General features: G+C 36.8%; 1 protein-coding gene across 1 annotated transcript in view; it reads right to left on the bottom strand.

Annotated features, from left to right (window-relative positions):
- PLS1 (plastin 1) overlaps nucleotides 1-14,569 on the bottom strand; it is a 41,271-nt gene that overhangs the window by 6,299 nt on the left and 20,403 nt on the right. The window contains exons 3-10 of the mRNA XM_066326352.1: nucleotides 12,278-12,441; nucleotides 11,309-11,438; nucleotides 9,546-9,678; nucleotides 8,555-8,636; nucleotides 7,079-7,244; nucleotides 6,841-6,983; nucleotides 5,698-5,793; nucleotides 4,287-4,482 (exon numbers count right to left, since the gene is read on the bottom strand). Coding sequence (XP_066182449.1) covers nucleotides 4,287-4,482; nucleotides 5,698-5,793; nucleotides 6,841-6,983; nucleotides 7,079-7,244; nucleotides 8,555-8,636; nucleotides 9,546-9,678; nucleotides 11,309-11,438; nucleotides 12,278-12,441 — 1,110 coding nt within the window. The remainder of the gene's footprint in view (nucleotides 1-4,286; nucleotides 4,483-5,697; nucleotides 5,794-6,840; nucleotides 6,984-7,078; nucleotides 7,245-8,554; nucleotides 8,637-9,545; nucleotides 9,679-11,308; nucleotides 11,439-12,277; nucleotides 12,442-14,569) is intronic.

Raw genomic sequence — 14,569 nt, 5'->3', positions numbered from 1 at the left:
ATTCTACTTACAAGAACTGCAAAAAATTCATTAAGAAGTAAATCTCAATCTTCACTTTCCTGACTTCGACTGCTTTTTTTATTGCAATCATGAGTTCTAACCTTTCTCTATAAGGTTACAGCTTGCAATAATTCATTACTTTTCTACATACAACACACCTAAATTTTAACAACATCCCTGTGGCCATCTACATGTGAATCAGTGCTGCATAAGCTGTTTTCTCTTGCATCAAAGAGTAGCATTTGAGAAAATATTTAGCCTGAATATGTGAGCTTGGAATAACCTCATAACTTTGTTCCCCTGGGTTGATAATCCACAGTTAAGAGAACAGGGAAGACACTGAGGAAGGAGAAAACCTCTCCAAACAATGAAAGAACAGATTTCTCCAGATAGAAGCACAAATATCCAAGCAAGATTTTTCTTTGCTGTTTTTGTTTGCTCCTTAGAGGTTAACAAGACCATGTTTGTCTGAGGAGGTTTAAATAGCATGAAAACTGTCTCATTTAGTTCTGCAGTTCTAGGCTGACTAATGGACTAATGAATGTTTTTGTAAAATGAAGCTACTGTGTAAACATATATTTATCATTAGACTAGAAAGAAAATCTCTTTAACATCATCTTTCCATGCCTAGATCTATGTTATAACATTGATTTTTAGATACAAATTACCATTTTAATTGAGGTCTCTTACCCTTTCATAAGTTTTACTTTAAAAGTTTCAGCCACCTTACCAGGTTCTTTCCAATTATTATGAAATAGTTGATATTCATCTTATTGATACATTTTCTAAATTAAGATTTTTTATATGCAATTTGAATTACTGTTTGTTTCACATATTTACTTGTAAAAATAACCAAAGAGCCTGATGAAACAGAAGAAGCAGAAGAAAAATACTATTCTGCGAGGTCATCAGAGAGCTTTGTTTCACTTATTTCTTGCCACATTAAATTTAAAAGAAGAATCACATGTTGTGACAAAGTTATTAAAAATAACAGTTTTTCCATTTAAAAAACAATCACAACTCAAGAATTATACATAATTTAAGTTTATAGAGAGTATCTTTGAGATTACAGTGTTTTGAAGCACGCACCTTGTGCTTTTATTTAATGATTTTATGGTTAGTGAGCTTTGACTTGATTTGCAGTACCTAAAATACTGACTGCAAAGTGCTTCTAGGAACATTTGTCGATCACAAAGACAGTACCAAGGTTATTTAGTGAACTCTTACTAAAAACAGGGCAGCCACAAAAACAGATACTCAGCAACTGCAGTCAGACTGAGGATTTTAAAATGCTTGCTTAACGTTGTCAGGAGAATCCAAAGTAGCCAAGCAGGAGCAAGAGCATGCAAGCTGGGCAGGACCCTTCTGGAAAGTGGGAGCCCAGGAACTAAACCCAGCACACCAGATTTAATATGCCACTCTAAACAAATCCCTTTATCATGCAATACATGAGTGTTCATAAGTTTTCCAGATGGCCGAGAACTGACCCATTTTTTTCTCTCTATTCTTTTAGTCAAAATATACCTTGTGATCCTATCAGGAGCATATCTTCTGCTGAGTGGTGCAGCAGATAGCCAAAATCATTGGAAAACTGCAGAAAGGGGGCAGAGCTACACAAAAGAGAGAGGAGCAAATTTGGTAGTATCCTTTATATTTATTGCCATCTCTTTTTTGAGATCATTACACTGTGGAACTGAGCGGAAAGTAGCCATAGGGAGGGGGCCAAGAATCCAAAGAGCTGCAAATATATCTAAGATTATCTCTGGAACACAAAGCAGCTCAAGATACAGTTGCACCAGAAGTTCAGCCAGCCTGAGTGAAAGTACTTAACCCTCTCATGGTGACAGCCATGAAGGCTGCCAGTAATGTAAGCAACAGCACAGGACATCTACACTGGAGGAAAAGTGGGTGGGCACAAGTCCCTCCTCTTCCTCCCCCAAGAACTGAGCTTTCTGCATGACTTGGTCTCCAAACTGCTGCTTTCCCCACAGGCAAGAGGCTCCTTGGATCAGCAGCAACGTGCAAAGGTGGTGCAATAACTGAGCTCAGGACTGTCCTCTCCACCCCCACACAATAGCAAATGTTCAGAATTCCTGAGAGATATGCTCTCTATATTTCAGTGCACATCACCAGATGTGTTACCAGGGTTTATGCACAGCATTAACTGTCTTAAACTGAAGAGGACAGCCACACCATACTGATCGGGTGGGACAGTCCTTGAAAAGATGGAATTTATGCAGGGAAATGAAGACTCTCAGGAAGCTCTACTCACCTACACATGCCTACAGCTTGACATCTCAGTTCGTGGAAAGCCCTTACTGGCTAAACCCCCCAAATACCTGTATGACATTTGACTTACTGCAACTCTTGCCCTCATTTTACATGCTGTGGGGTTTTTTCCTTCTCTTTTACTTATGACGGCATATTAAAACAATAGAAAAATGTAAGAACAATGCAAAAAATCAACCAGAAAAGGACAGAGATGACTAAACAATAGAAAAAAAAAAAAGAAGGAAAAATAGCAGAATAAACACTTTTACGGAGTACAGAAAAGTACTAAATACAGTACCTACATTAGGAGGGGTCAAATCTGCATTTCATGAAGCAAAACAGGAAAGCATTATAAATTATGAGTCAGATTTCAACAGACAATCTATGATGAAACTATAAAGAAATCAATGTCACATTTTATATCACTAGCTTGAGAAAACATCAGTATAAACACAGGACTAAATGGAAAATAAATAACACATCAACAGGAGAAAACATTAACAACATTGTCTTTGGGCTGAAATAAACTATTTTGATGGTTTAGATCTACTTCACACATGACAATTATTATTTGACGGCAAAAAGGAGTCATCTACTTTTCTTTGAACAGATAACATTGGTGTGATTATCCGTCTCCAAAATATATACTGTAAATAGTTAAATTTGACCAGTATTTATCATTACAAAATCATAGTCTAGCATTCAGCTGATGGTTACTTTTTAAACTGGTTTGGCTGAGACTTTGATCTCATCTAAATATTTCAGGAAAGTCCAGAAAGTAATTCAACTAGTTTGAACTAGTTCAAACTAATTCAATTAATTGAAAACTCTTCCAAATTTAACCAAGTTTTCAGTATTTCAAATTACACCAGCAACTTTATCTTCAGAGTGGAGAAGCTGAACTGAACATATTCCACCTCCACACAGCTCCTGTATACACTTCCAACAACTGATATTTCTAATAAAACTGAAGCAGAGGAAGAGCAGACCTTTCCTTCAGTCATTTGTCCTGGCCAGCAGGGACTGCAGTGACTGGGGATATCACAGCTGAAAAGGGAAGACAAGGTCCTGTGCTCTACAACCTCTATCACATCACAGCTGGCAGCCAGCTGAAGCTAGAAGAGCAAGAAGCCTGAAACAGGAAAGCACTGAGGGGTACCAGATTTGTGACACAGGGACGCAGCAGCACAGACAAACTATGAACAAACGGGAGCAAAGGAAGATGGACTCACCCAGACGGAAAGGAAACCTGCTAGGAACAGTAAGAGGAAGGCACGAGAAGGCAGTGCAGAGGACTATGTGAACATTGCTGATGATTCTCCCGAGTGCGGCACCCCTGATTCTCACATTCCTCTGAGATCACTGAACAACTGTGAAATACACTGGCAGGAGCCATTCCATTATCCTAGATTAGCTGGTCCACAGCAAGGGCAACAGCCAAAGATTGTTACCAATTATCCCTTTATCTCTGGCATTAAAGATCTGAACTGTACAGTTAAAGGCCAAATTCCCTGATATGATAGGATCTATACAGGCTTTGAATGTATTAGATTAATATAGGTGGCTGATACAGAAGCCTTTTCTTTTACAAAAAGTTTCCTACTTTAAAAGGCAACACACTGATACACACATATATTTGAATGCACTGTCTGAAAAATACTTTTAAAAACTAGTACAGTTGCATAATAGAGGACTGCAAAGAAAAGCTAGAATTTATACATCAGCTAAAAGACAAGTAGCATGGAAAGAAGCATGGGAAACTGAAAGGAAAGTAGCAGGACAGTTTTTGCTCCTGCAAATGAATGACAGAAGTTTATTCAGGAATAACCACTTGGTCAAGCTAACACAAGTGAACAATATGCACACTACTGGGGTTTTCTACTAAGCCTTGTATTGGCTGCTAGCAAGTAAACACAGGCACCAGCACACAGGGATCCTATATCACAACCTACAAGGAATACCTAAGTAGAAATGACTAATATTCTTATCTTCTGTATAGATAGAAAGTTGAGTACCTTCTAATAAATTGACATCATAAGATGAACTGTCCGGCTTGTGCAGGGCTGGATATGTGTTAAAGAGATTTGCAACAAAAGCCAAATTGAGCTTAGGGTTGCCTGCAACCACATCAGCTGGAGTTACAAACTGTCTGCAGCCCAATTTATCTGCCTGTTGGAGCATGTATTCAGCCCTCCTCAAGTCATTTTTATCCTAAAAAGAAAAACAAACAAAAGTTAATTTGCAGTTAAGCCTAGTACTGGATTTTACCAACCACCAGGTAGGAAATCTTTAAATGACCCGTGTCAGTTCCTCCCTCATTCTGCAAATGCCTGAGCTAGCTCTTACAGCCCATGACAATTCCCCTCTGCCTTCTACTGTCCTTCACTTCTGTGGCTGTCAGCACAGCATTCCTCATCAATCACAGCAACTGCAGCCAGGAGTGTAGAGGTTTTATTTCCATTTCCAAGCTGTTGATTCCCATATTGCATATCCTATATGTACCAAAGGTTCACCATCACTGCTTTAAACTGATATTCTCAAGCACAGTAATTCCAGATGATGCCCAAACCATCGGTAAGAACTTGAATGCTTCAAACTTGCTGTCCTTTTAGTATTTTTTCCTCTTAATCATTGTCAGTTGGCAACTTACATGTTTTGTTCATTGGTCTTAATTAGTAATATACTGGTTCATTGCAAAACGTGATCATACAAACTGTAGGAAATAACTTGGAAAAAATTAACATCTACTGTTTCTCACTCTCAAAAAATCCCAAACAAGAGCAAACAAAGAATTTAAGAGAACATGTAGGCACACTTGCACATGGTTTCATGATTGTAATGAATAATGAGATTCTACTTTACATTCTGATTGATTTATAGGTATATAGGCATGCAGTTCAACTTTGCATTATGAAGCAGCTTAGACAAGTGTTTTCACGTCATTGTAGGCCTGTTTTAGACCCTCTATTCCTTCATAACTTAAAGCTTGATGGCTTCCTTCACAACTTAAAACATTCCTGCTGGTTATTGGAAGGGTTCACATATTAGTTCTCAATGCTATTTGGTTACAGGAAGGAACAATGGTTTGTGAATCTATTCTTTTTCCTTCTCTGAATTCCGGAAGAGGAGAACTGAGCAGGATCTTGTAATAATCATGTTGCACAACCCAAATGAAAATCAATGTACAGTACTCCAAGTAAAACATATCTCTAAACTTTACACTGCAGGATGCACTATCCTGTTTCAGCAGCACTGTAGAACTTATTCAAGTTTTTGCTCATTTAAGCTTAAGTAACACTGAGGAATCTGGCCAAGTTTTTGCACACATTAGGAAACAAAAAAAGGTTCAGAGATAACCAGAATGTTGAATACATACGCAGAGGTCTCAGATAATTCCAGTCTATTTTTACATTTCTGGAGACTTACATGAAATCCTGTAAAGTCAATTTGAATGGGCAATTGTTCAAGGTCATTTCCTTTGGGTGCAATCTGATTTAACAGATGGTAGTATGCCCTTGAATCCTAAAAGAAACAGTGTAATATTAAAGAAATAAAAAGGCAAGCAGCAAATATGTAGCCTTTCCTAGACATCTATTACTCTAATAGTCAAATCCAAAAGTCACAGTGTTACAGGAGTCAAAAATACAGCATCCTAATTTCAGTGAATATGGATGAAGTCATACAGCCATTTTACTACCCTGTTTCACACAGAACTTACTTAGCCAGATGACAGAGAAAAGGAATATCTGCTAATTATTCTGGACAATGCTAGTTAAATTTATTCTGCTGAATATTAACTAGACTGTGGTAACTAAGGGCAAATTTATGTACAAAAAGGATCAATTTTGCAGTAACAAACTAGAACTAAAAATAAACCCTTACTAGTTCCAGTATTTACTACTTCTCTTGAACACCATATTTTCCGCATATTTCATTTTTCTTATAAAACTCTAGTTATGAAAGTCTGCTTTCATAACAGCTATTTTGTTAGCTTTTGAAAAGATGTAACTTGCAATTAAGGACATGATTTTCCCTAGTGAAAGGAGGTATAACCACTTTAAGGAATCTTCCTCCTTTGCTTTCAGTTTTAAAAAGCTGCTGTGTTCTCTCATCAGCTGGGCTACTACAACGCTCTGCATGCCTTTGCAGAACGACTGAAGAGAGAATTATGCAGCTCTGCCACCTGCCCCAAGGAACCTTTCAGCCCCCATGTCAGTCAGCTGACACCAGCAAAGCAGTGACTGGCAGTTATTAGGCAGCTAATAAGGTGATGTAAATTATCCTACGTAACTCTAATAGCCATCTTACAACATTAGAACTTCCCTGACTATCAGCTTTTCGAAGTGTTCACTTTGCACTGTGATACGATAACACAGGGGATGAGCAACTAAATAGGATAGAAAAGATCAAAATAATGCTCTTTCAATGTTGAAAAATGCAGGATAAACCTACACCCAGAGAAAGCAGATTACTGTCGTATCTAAATTCTTCTGATCTGACTTTTTTTTTTCTATGCATTGTGTGTTTTAATACCACTGTGTTCCATTATGAGAGCAAATAACTACCTACCTTAATGTCTTGACTGAAGTTACTGATTTTCTGCCACCCTGCATTGGCCAGATGGTAATTCACCCAGCGCAGCAAGAGGTCTTCTGGGGAAAGCTTCATTAACTCATCCAGCTCTTCCCCTTCACTGAGCAAGGCAATCAGAGCTAAAAGCAAGTTTGAAAGAAAGCTGAAATCACTGCTATTGTGGTCTGAGCTAATTCCAAGTGGTTGACATTGCTATAGCTGGCATTACTCTTACCTTCATTTCTGGAGATCTCAATATCAGCAAAAAGGCCAACTTTAATGATCTGCCACAAGAGTCCTAATACCAAGTGTGGTTTTCCTTCTTGCAAATCTTGTGATCCAATATTGACAACCGTGCAGCCAATGGCAGATGCTGAGTTCAGAGCCAGGTTTAGGTTTTCCTATTTGGAATATCATCATTTAACAAATTTGTGAGAGTGTATTTTTAGTAAAATGGTTCATAATTAACTTTGGAAGAAATAATGCATTAGTTCAATGGCTTCCAATGGAAAAACTGCACACTCTGGAGGTTTTTTGCGAACTACCTTGTGTCTTACCAAATATTTAATGAAAACAATGACAGTGTTTAATATGGACCTACCAAAAATTGTGGACCACCTTCAGCAGCTGGGATTACCAAGGAATACTTTACTCAAAATACTTTTTGCCATTCATAAGTATCAGTTATACAAATTAAACAATACTGCTCAAAATATCAGAGGCTTGATCCTAAAAAACATGTTCATAAGGAATTCCTGCATGAAGTCCTGTGCAGGATACTACTGATATCACTGCCATCCCATCTTAAATCTTACACATTTATTCAAGCAATTGTTAAAGTGTAATTGAATGACAAGAGTAAGAAAATCACGCCAATTCAAAACCCTGACACTCAAAGGAAAGCTAGTGACTGTCAAAGATATTGACAAGGATCCCAAGAAAAAACAGTTGGCAGCTCTCATCAGTGTTACTATTTTCTTGTGTCATATTCCACTATCTACAGAGGCAACATAAACACATTCAGTATAATCTTTGCTGACAAATCTTCTTTAAATAAGTAGTGATTACAAAACCCACTTGGAGGATGTAGAACACAGCATGGTTTATCTTTTCATATTTTAAAATCACTGCCTAAAATGAAAAGTCTGTCCTTTAACTGAGGTTTTTCATCAGCCCTTTTTTCTCATTGGGCCAGTAACTTATGGATCTACTTCCCTTTCCAGACCTGTTCTCTTAAACTCAAACTAAGTTCTTATCATTTAGTTTGTTTCTGTCAAACTTTTCCATGACTTCATACATAATTCAGAATAGGCCTTCTCATCTTCTGTCCAAGTTGCTCTCCAGTACTGAAAGTGCATCATCCTATCACAGAGTATACAGCCATGCAGATACTTTCTGCATGGCAAAAATACAACCTGGCCATCCACTCAAAGTCTAAAATTACTTTCTTCAGGTACTCAGTAAGGCAAAACAAAAACAGCTAATAGGCAAAGAATTAGGGAAGGTAAGAAAAAACCTAGTTTTTCTGTAAATCATCTAAGAAACAGGAGAATGCAGTAGAATTTATTAGCAAATATAATCTCATGCTTCAGGATTTTTTAAATTACATATAATTTTTGGAATTTTTTTTCCCACCAGGAGAACTGTTATTACAACAGAAAAATACTTCACTTTTTCATTTGTAGCAAGTTTCCACGCATGTAGTACTTACAGAAATAGTGAAAGGAGTGAGTTTTTTCTTATTAATAGCCCTTTCATCAATTGTATCTGGTTGTGAAAAGTTGATCATTTTGCTAAGGAAGAAAAGTCAAGAGTTTATTCAAACTTCCATTTCTCAGAAAATATATTATTTGATTATAAACTACTAATGCTAAACTAGATGCAAATATTTCTGACAAGATTTAAAAAAAACCCCCATCCTCTAAATCTACTCTCCCTGTTAAATAATTGCACATTCATTCAGAATGCCTCAAATAATATGCTGCATTTTCCTTTTATAATTAACATTTATAATCACATCTCTAACTGTCAAAGAAAGTTCCTGAGAAGATAAAAAACTGTAAACCAAAGTAACTTGAATGTTCTCTATTGAAAAACTGCAGTATAATCATTGTATTTCTGCACTGCATTTCTGTAGCACCTTTTACCTACATGGATCTCAAAGACTAATTCACATCAATACTAATAAGCTAATCCCTTGTTACCATGGTGTGTGAGTACTAGTAATCCACTTTAACTAGAAAGTTACAGCAGACTAAAGTTAAGGGACCTACTATATCCTCTCTGTTTTACCATGGATTTAATTCAGATTTCTGTTCCTGCTATCACATGATTTAATTACTATAATCAGTAACTTTTAAAAATATTTAAAATAGTGAAGTTTTCTAATTATTTCAAGTAATGAATTTATGAACAGTTTAATTATCTCAGTTTAATTTATAAAGATCCTGCACATATCTTGCATGTATAATTACGGGTCTGAAGTGCTTCTAAAAAACTGCTTCTATAACATATGCAGAGAGTCACAAAGAAAATATGCTAAAAATCACATTTCTGTGGGCAAACTGATTTTCCCCACCTTGCACCTGAACTGAAATATTTAAGAGTGGAGTCTTGATGTTAAAGCTTGTCTAGCTTCCTAATTCATGTCACTGTCATCGGCATTTAACCATTTCTTTTCTTTCTCATAGCCTTGGACTCACCAAAGAAGGATGCCATCTGCAAGGGATTTAAACAGACTGGCATCTGATGGGTTCATGGGTAGGAGGTGCTTACAGTCTGGGTCATCTTGTAGAGCTTTATTTATCCAATTAACAAAAGCAACCTTTTCTTCCTCTGAAAAGAAAGAGAGCATTAAAATAAAAGATCAACATTTCCATGAACACTAGTAACAGCATACTTGGGTCAAAGAGGTTAATGTGCAACAAAAATCCCTTAGTTTCACAGAGGTCAGTTATTAAAAAATCAGACCAATGAGAAAGAACAAAAAAATGGTAAGTGCAGATTGCCCTTTCTCCTGTTGCACCCCTTAAGTATCTGGTGATTTTCCTTTAGGATAACATAAAAACCATAGGAACATCATAGGGAAAGCATCCTCATGGCTGACTTCAAATTCAGTTTCTCAGCAATTACAAAGAAGAGGGGAAAATGTCTCATGTGAAAGATGCAACATCTCACTCCATGTGCTGTTTGTTTAAAATGCAGTGCTTCATTCAGCCTTCTGCTGGACTTCAGAGTGTGGCCTGAACTGCTGAGCTGTCTTTAGCTTTGAGAAACTTAAAAAGCTTAATATCTCAGTTTTAAATTATCTTTCATATTCAGTGCATAATATAGTACTATGTATCTAAAAAAGCTTATCTGGATCGCAGCCAATCAAGTCTCAGTATCCAAATTCCCAGACAGTACAGGTGGGATTCACCTCACCTCAAGAAGCACCTGACTCACTACACTTTTTTCATTGTCCGTGGGAAACAATGTGGAATTCTAGAGCACACTTCCCCTCATCATAAACGAAATGGCTGGTGAGGCCAGGTCAGGTGAATTGTGTGCTAGAGGGGTTCATTCCTCTCCCCCCAAAATAACACTGCATCTAAAGAATCACCTCTCATGCCCTACAAGCATCCTTTGGCATGGAGCATATCCCCTGTTTTGAGGATGTACCAGGTACAGCTGATGCTGGAATTTTACTGAAAGAGAGGATATTGCCACGTTTGGCAAATCAAAGTAAATCTTCCTCATATATAGACCCTTTACACAATCTGGAGCCACACAAATTCCAGAATAAGCCAATCAAAAAAGTAGCAATATTGCTGATTGCAATATGATCCTAGAAGGTGGTTCACACTCTGCCCAGGAGCTGCAATGCAATTAGGCACAATTACCAACTTAAATTACATGCAGCAGGGACAGGTAGAAAGAAACAGATCAAATATTAAAAGCATCTTCTTCAGTGAGACAGTCTATGCAAAAACCATGTAGGAGTGAACAATTCTGTAATGGCAGAGACAGCTGAGGAGGCCAGTCCATCCAGACAGGATTATGTGATGGCTTGTTAATGAGGTTTTAGTTCACATTAGTTAACACTGTGGAAATAAAACAAGGATTCATTTCTTATCTGAATATAGGGATAAAAGTCCATTAGTATATAATGAAGGCAAAAACTCGACTAGTTGTACTAGAAGTATGCCAAAGGGGCCATTTCCCCTCCCACAGGATGTCGGTGCTTGTTTTGCTCTCACACAGATGCCCAACTTACCTCCAAGTGCAACTAAGAGTGAAACTAAGCAACAACTGAACAGAGTTAATAAACTATCACCCACACTTACCTCCTCTACCTCCACATGCTTTTGCTGTGGTAATTTGCTTTAATTGCCAACAGTTTCCAATTAGGCTCTGTTTTTTCTGTAGTGCAAATTTTAAGAGTCTTTCTCCATGGAACATTTGCACATGTTTAATTATTTCTTACCTGAATAAGAGTGCTGTGTCCCCTCACTAGATATTGCTGATGTTCCTCCAATTGCTGTAATACCTTGCTTTTTGTTTATTGATTTTCGGAAAGATTTGCTAACATCTTTGCTTTTCAATTCCTGGATTATCTGAAATTTAAAAAATAGAAAGCATTTTGTGATTGATTGTACCTTCAAATAACTGTTAATTCATATAAGTAGTCTAGACACAGTAGTCAACCTGACTGACTTTCTTTGAAATTTATATTGACTTCTCTTCTAAAAAGAAATAATTAGTTTGGATACCAATATCTATACTGGATAACAAATTATTTCTCTAATACACAGTTTGTACCTGGAAGCAAATATCTGCATGTTTAGAATGTCAGAAAAAAATGCCAATGACTAATTCAACAAGCAACCTTCTGCAATTAGCAGCAGTACTCTAACTTCAAAGCAAAACACCATCATCCCCAAATACCCACAAACCAACAGCCTGGTAAGTTCTTGTTTCTTTTAAAATGCACCATTAAGTGCTTCTCATTTAGATAAGCCTAAAGCTTCGAAATCTGCTCAGTGAAAGGGAAATCTTGTACCTCACTCTCAGTAATAAACAGCCTTTAGTACAGAGATTAAGCATAGTGAAGCACTGCTAAGAGCATTCACAGACTGGTATCTAATTGTCTGCTCTTTTGTCAGAGCAAGGGCTGACCCAACAGTTCTTACAATGCTAGTCCTTCCCCCCACCTTGGAGGAAACAGAAAACAAGACTGATTGCAGCTACTGCTCTTTCACATGCTGCAGAAATCAGAACCATTAAATTAAATAAGAGTGTGAAAGATAAAAATTAGAAAATAACTGTACAGAATATTCTAAGTTGTCACAGAACACACAAAATAATAGTTATATACAAAAATAGTATTTAGTTGTACCACTTAATTCTCAGTACATATCAGACATTAGAGAAACATCTGAAGAAAACATCTTACAGAGACAAATTCTTCAAAGTTGATTTTCCCATCCTTGTTGCTATCTGTCACTAAAATGATTTTTTCTACAATCTCCCGGACTTTGTAACCAGGCAAGGGCAGACTTGCTTCTTTAAAAAGGTCTTGAAGCTCATAATCACTGACATATCCACTGTTGTCAATATCTGTAGAATGAAAGCACAAGTTGTGATATTAACTTATGGTAAACACAGTTCTAGGAGATGAGTGTTTCTTTCTCTCACAGAGGTAAGTAAGTATGAAGGAATGCTTGTGGATCAGAGGCACAACTGTCTAGGACTTGTGCCATCATGTTACATGCTTTCTCAGGAACTATCTTATGATCCCAGAGCACAGATATAACAAGACAGCAAATGTGATAATAGTGAGGTGCAAGACTTCCTCATTTTTTCAGACTCCCAACAAAATTATCTATAAACCTTGATGTCAGAGACATCAATTAGCATCAATTTGCAATCAGTAAGCTCAAATCTGATGCATGTTGTTATTAGAAAAGCACACTTCCACAAGAAAAACTACATAGACAAGAACTCTGCCTGACTGCATTTTATTTGTTTATCCTAATATCCGATAAACATTTTCTGTTCTTTACAACTTTTTATGTGGTTTGGCTTGCCTGTGAAGAACAGGTCTGGGATGATTTGTATCGGTTTATTAAATGTGACCTTCTTTAATCTATTAACTGGCTCTGTTAGGAGCAATTTGAGAGGCCACCTTCACTTACACTTGCCTCCCAAGGCCACATGGCAGGAATGCTCATGTACAGCAAAGTATCAGAATGCTTTTATTCAACAAGAGGTTTGAAGTTTTGGAAAGAAATTAATGGCTGTATCATATAAAAATAAATTGAGTATAATTTGTGTTATTCGTGATGAATAATGCACAGAAACAATCAAAAATACCCTTTGTACTTTCACCTTTGGACAATCTCTTTGCAGAGAGCTGTCTTGGATTCATCCTGGTATAATAAAAAATCATTTCACACACCCATACTTTTATCCAAAGTAACACATAAATGAATCAACCACATTACCTGTTCCTATTTTTTAAAATCTATGCATATTTCCCTATATATATATATATATATTTATAGACATATTTATACAAGCAGAATTTGAGCACTTCTAGTAAAATAGCCTTACCTGTGCCTTGGCTGCACAATGAAGAGAAGTACTTTTAAAAGCAAAAAAGCTGTAGTTCATGCACAGTATAAATGCAGTCGAATCAAATTCAAGTAAGTAAGGCAGGATATAATGTCCATCGTTTTACATATTTAATGCTAATATTTTCCATGTTTGACAACAATTTTCAGTGATTATCATGATCATGTTAAAGCTCCTGAAAATACTAGTTAATAGTATTTTCCCAGCTCTATGAATGGTGCATTTGTATGAAATTTAAGAGAACATCACAATGAATCAGAAACAGATGACGTGGCCACTTTTCTGACTTGTCAAGGTGGTCCCACTTTTGGGTTTTTTTTCATTTACTAGTTAAAAAACTTCTCTTCATATTGTGTTAGTATCAGAACTCAGCCAATAATACCAGAGTGGATGAATGCCTCTCATTGCAGAAGGGCAAGCAGAGAAATATGCTTTCATCTCCAGACATAATTAATTGCTATATAGTAATGGTTTTGTAATCCATACTACACTATGTGGCTTCTGTACAGCTTCATAAGGAAGCCCGTTTTCCCTGCAGACAAAAGATTAAAAACACAGAGTAAAAAAATAATTTTGTGGCTTTGATACTATAAAAAGTTCAAAAATCAATACACAAACTTGATGTGTGCATATGTATTAATTCATCCACTGCCTTGCAGACATGTAAGGCCACACACAATAACAGGGATGGTCTAACCTGCAGAGGACATGCTCATGAGCTCACTCAGATTACCAGCTATTTTATTTCTCAAGGTTCATCTTTCACTGAGGGTAAGTTTCCATGATGACAAGCTGAGAGTTAAATAAATGCCTTCTCTCAGTTTGCCAATGTAGCTGCAAGCACTTTATCCATAGAGACATTAGAAATGTGAAAAAAAATTAAAAACTAATGCTTGCTTTTTATGTTTTAGAGAAAGCATAAGGAAAAAATGCTTCTCGGTGGCTACGAGCAGTACAGACAATTCTTGAAGCAGAAATGTGAAAACATGCAGGCAGGAAATGGAGAAAAAGATGGAATATAGATGGAAAACCAAACATAGAAAAGCTGTCAGACAACACCAGTGAGTCTCTACCTATGCTAACCTCTCCCAGTAGACTGATACATGCATAG

Source organism: Sylvia atricapilla, chromosome 10, assembly GCF_009819655.1.
Source record: "Sylvia atricapilla isolate bSylAtr1 chromosome 10, bSylAtr1.pri, whole genome shotgun sequence".
NCBI lineage: Eukaryota > Metazoa > Chordata > Aves > Passeriformes > Sylviidae > Sylvia > Sylvia atricapilla.
The sequence above is the reverse complement of the archived record's forward strand: the minus strand, read 5'-3'. Positions and strand labels throughout refer to the sequence as shown.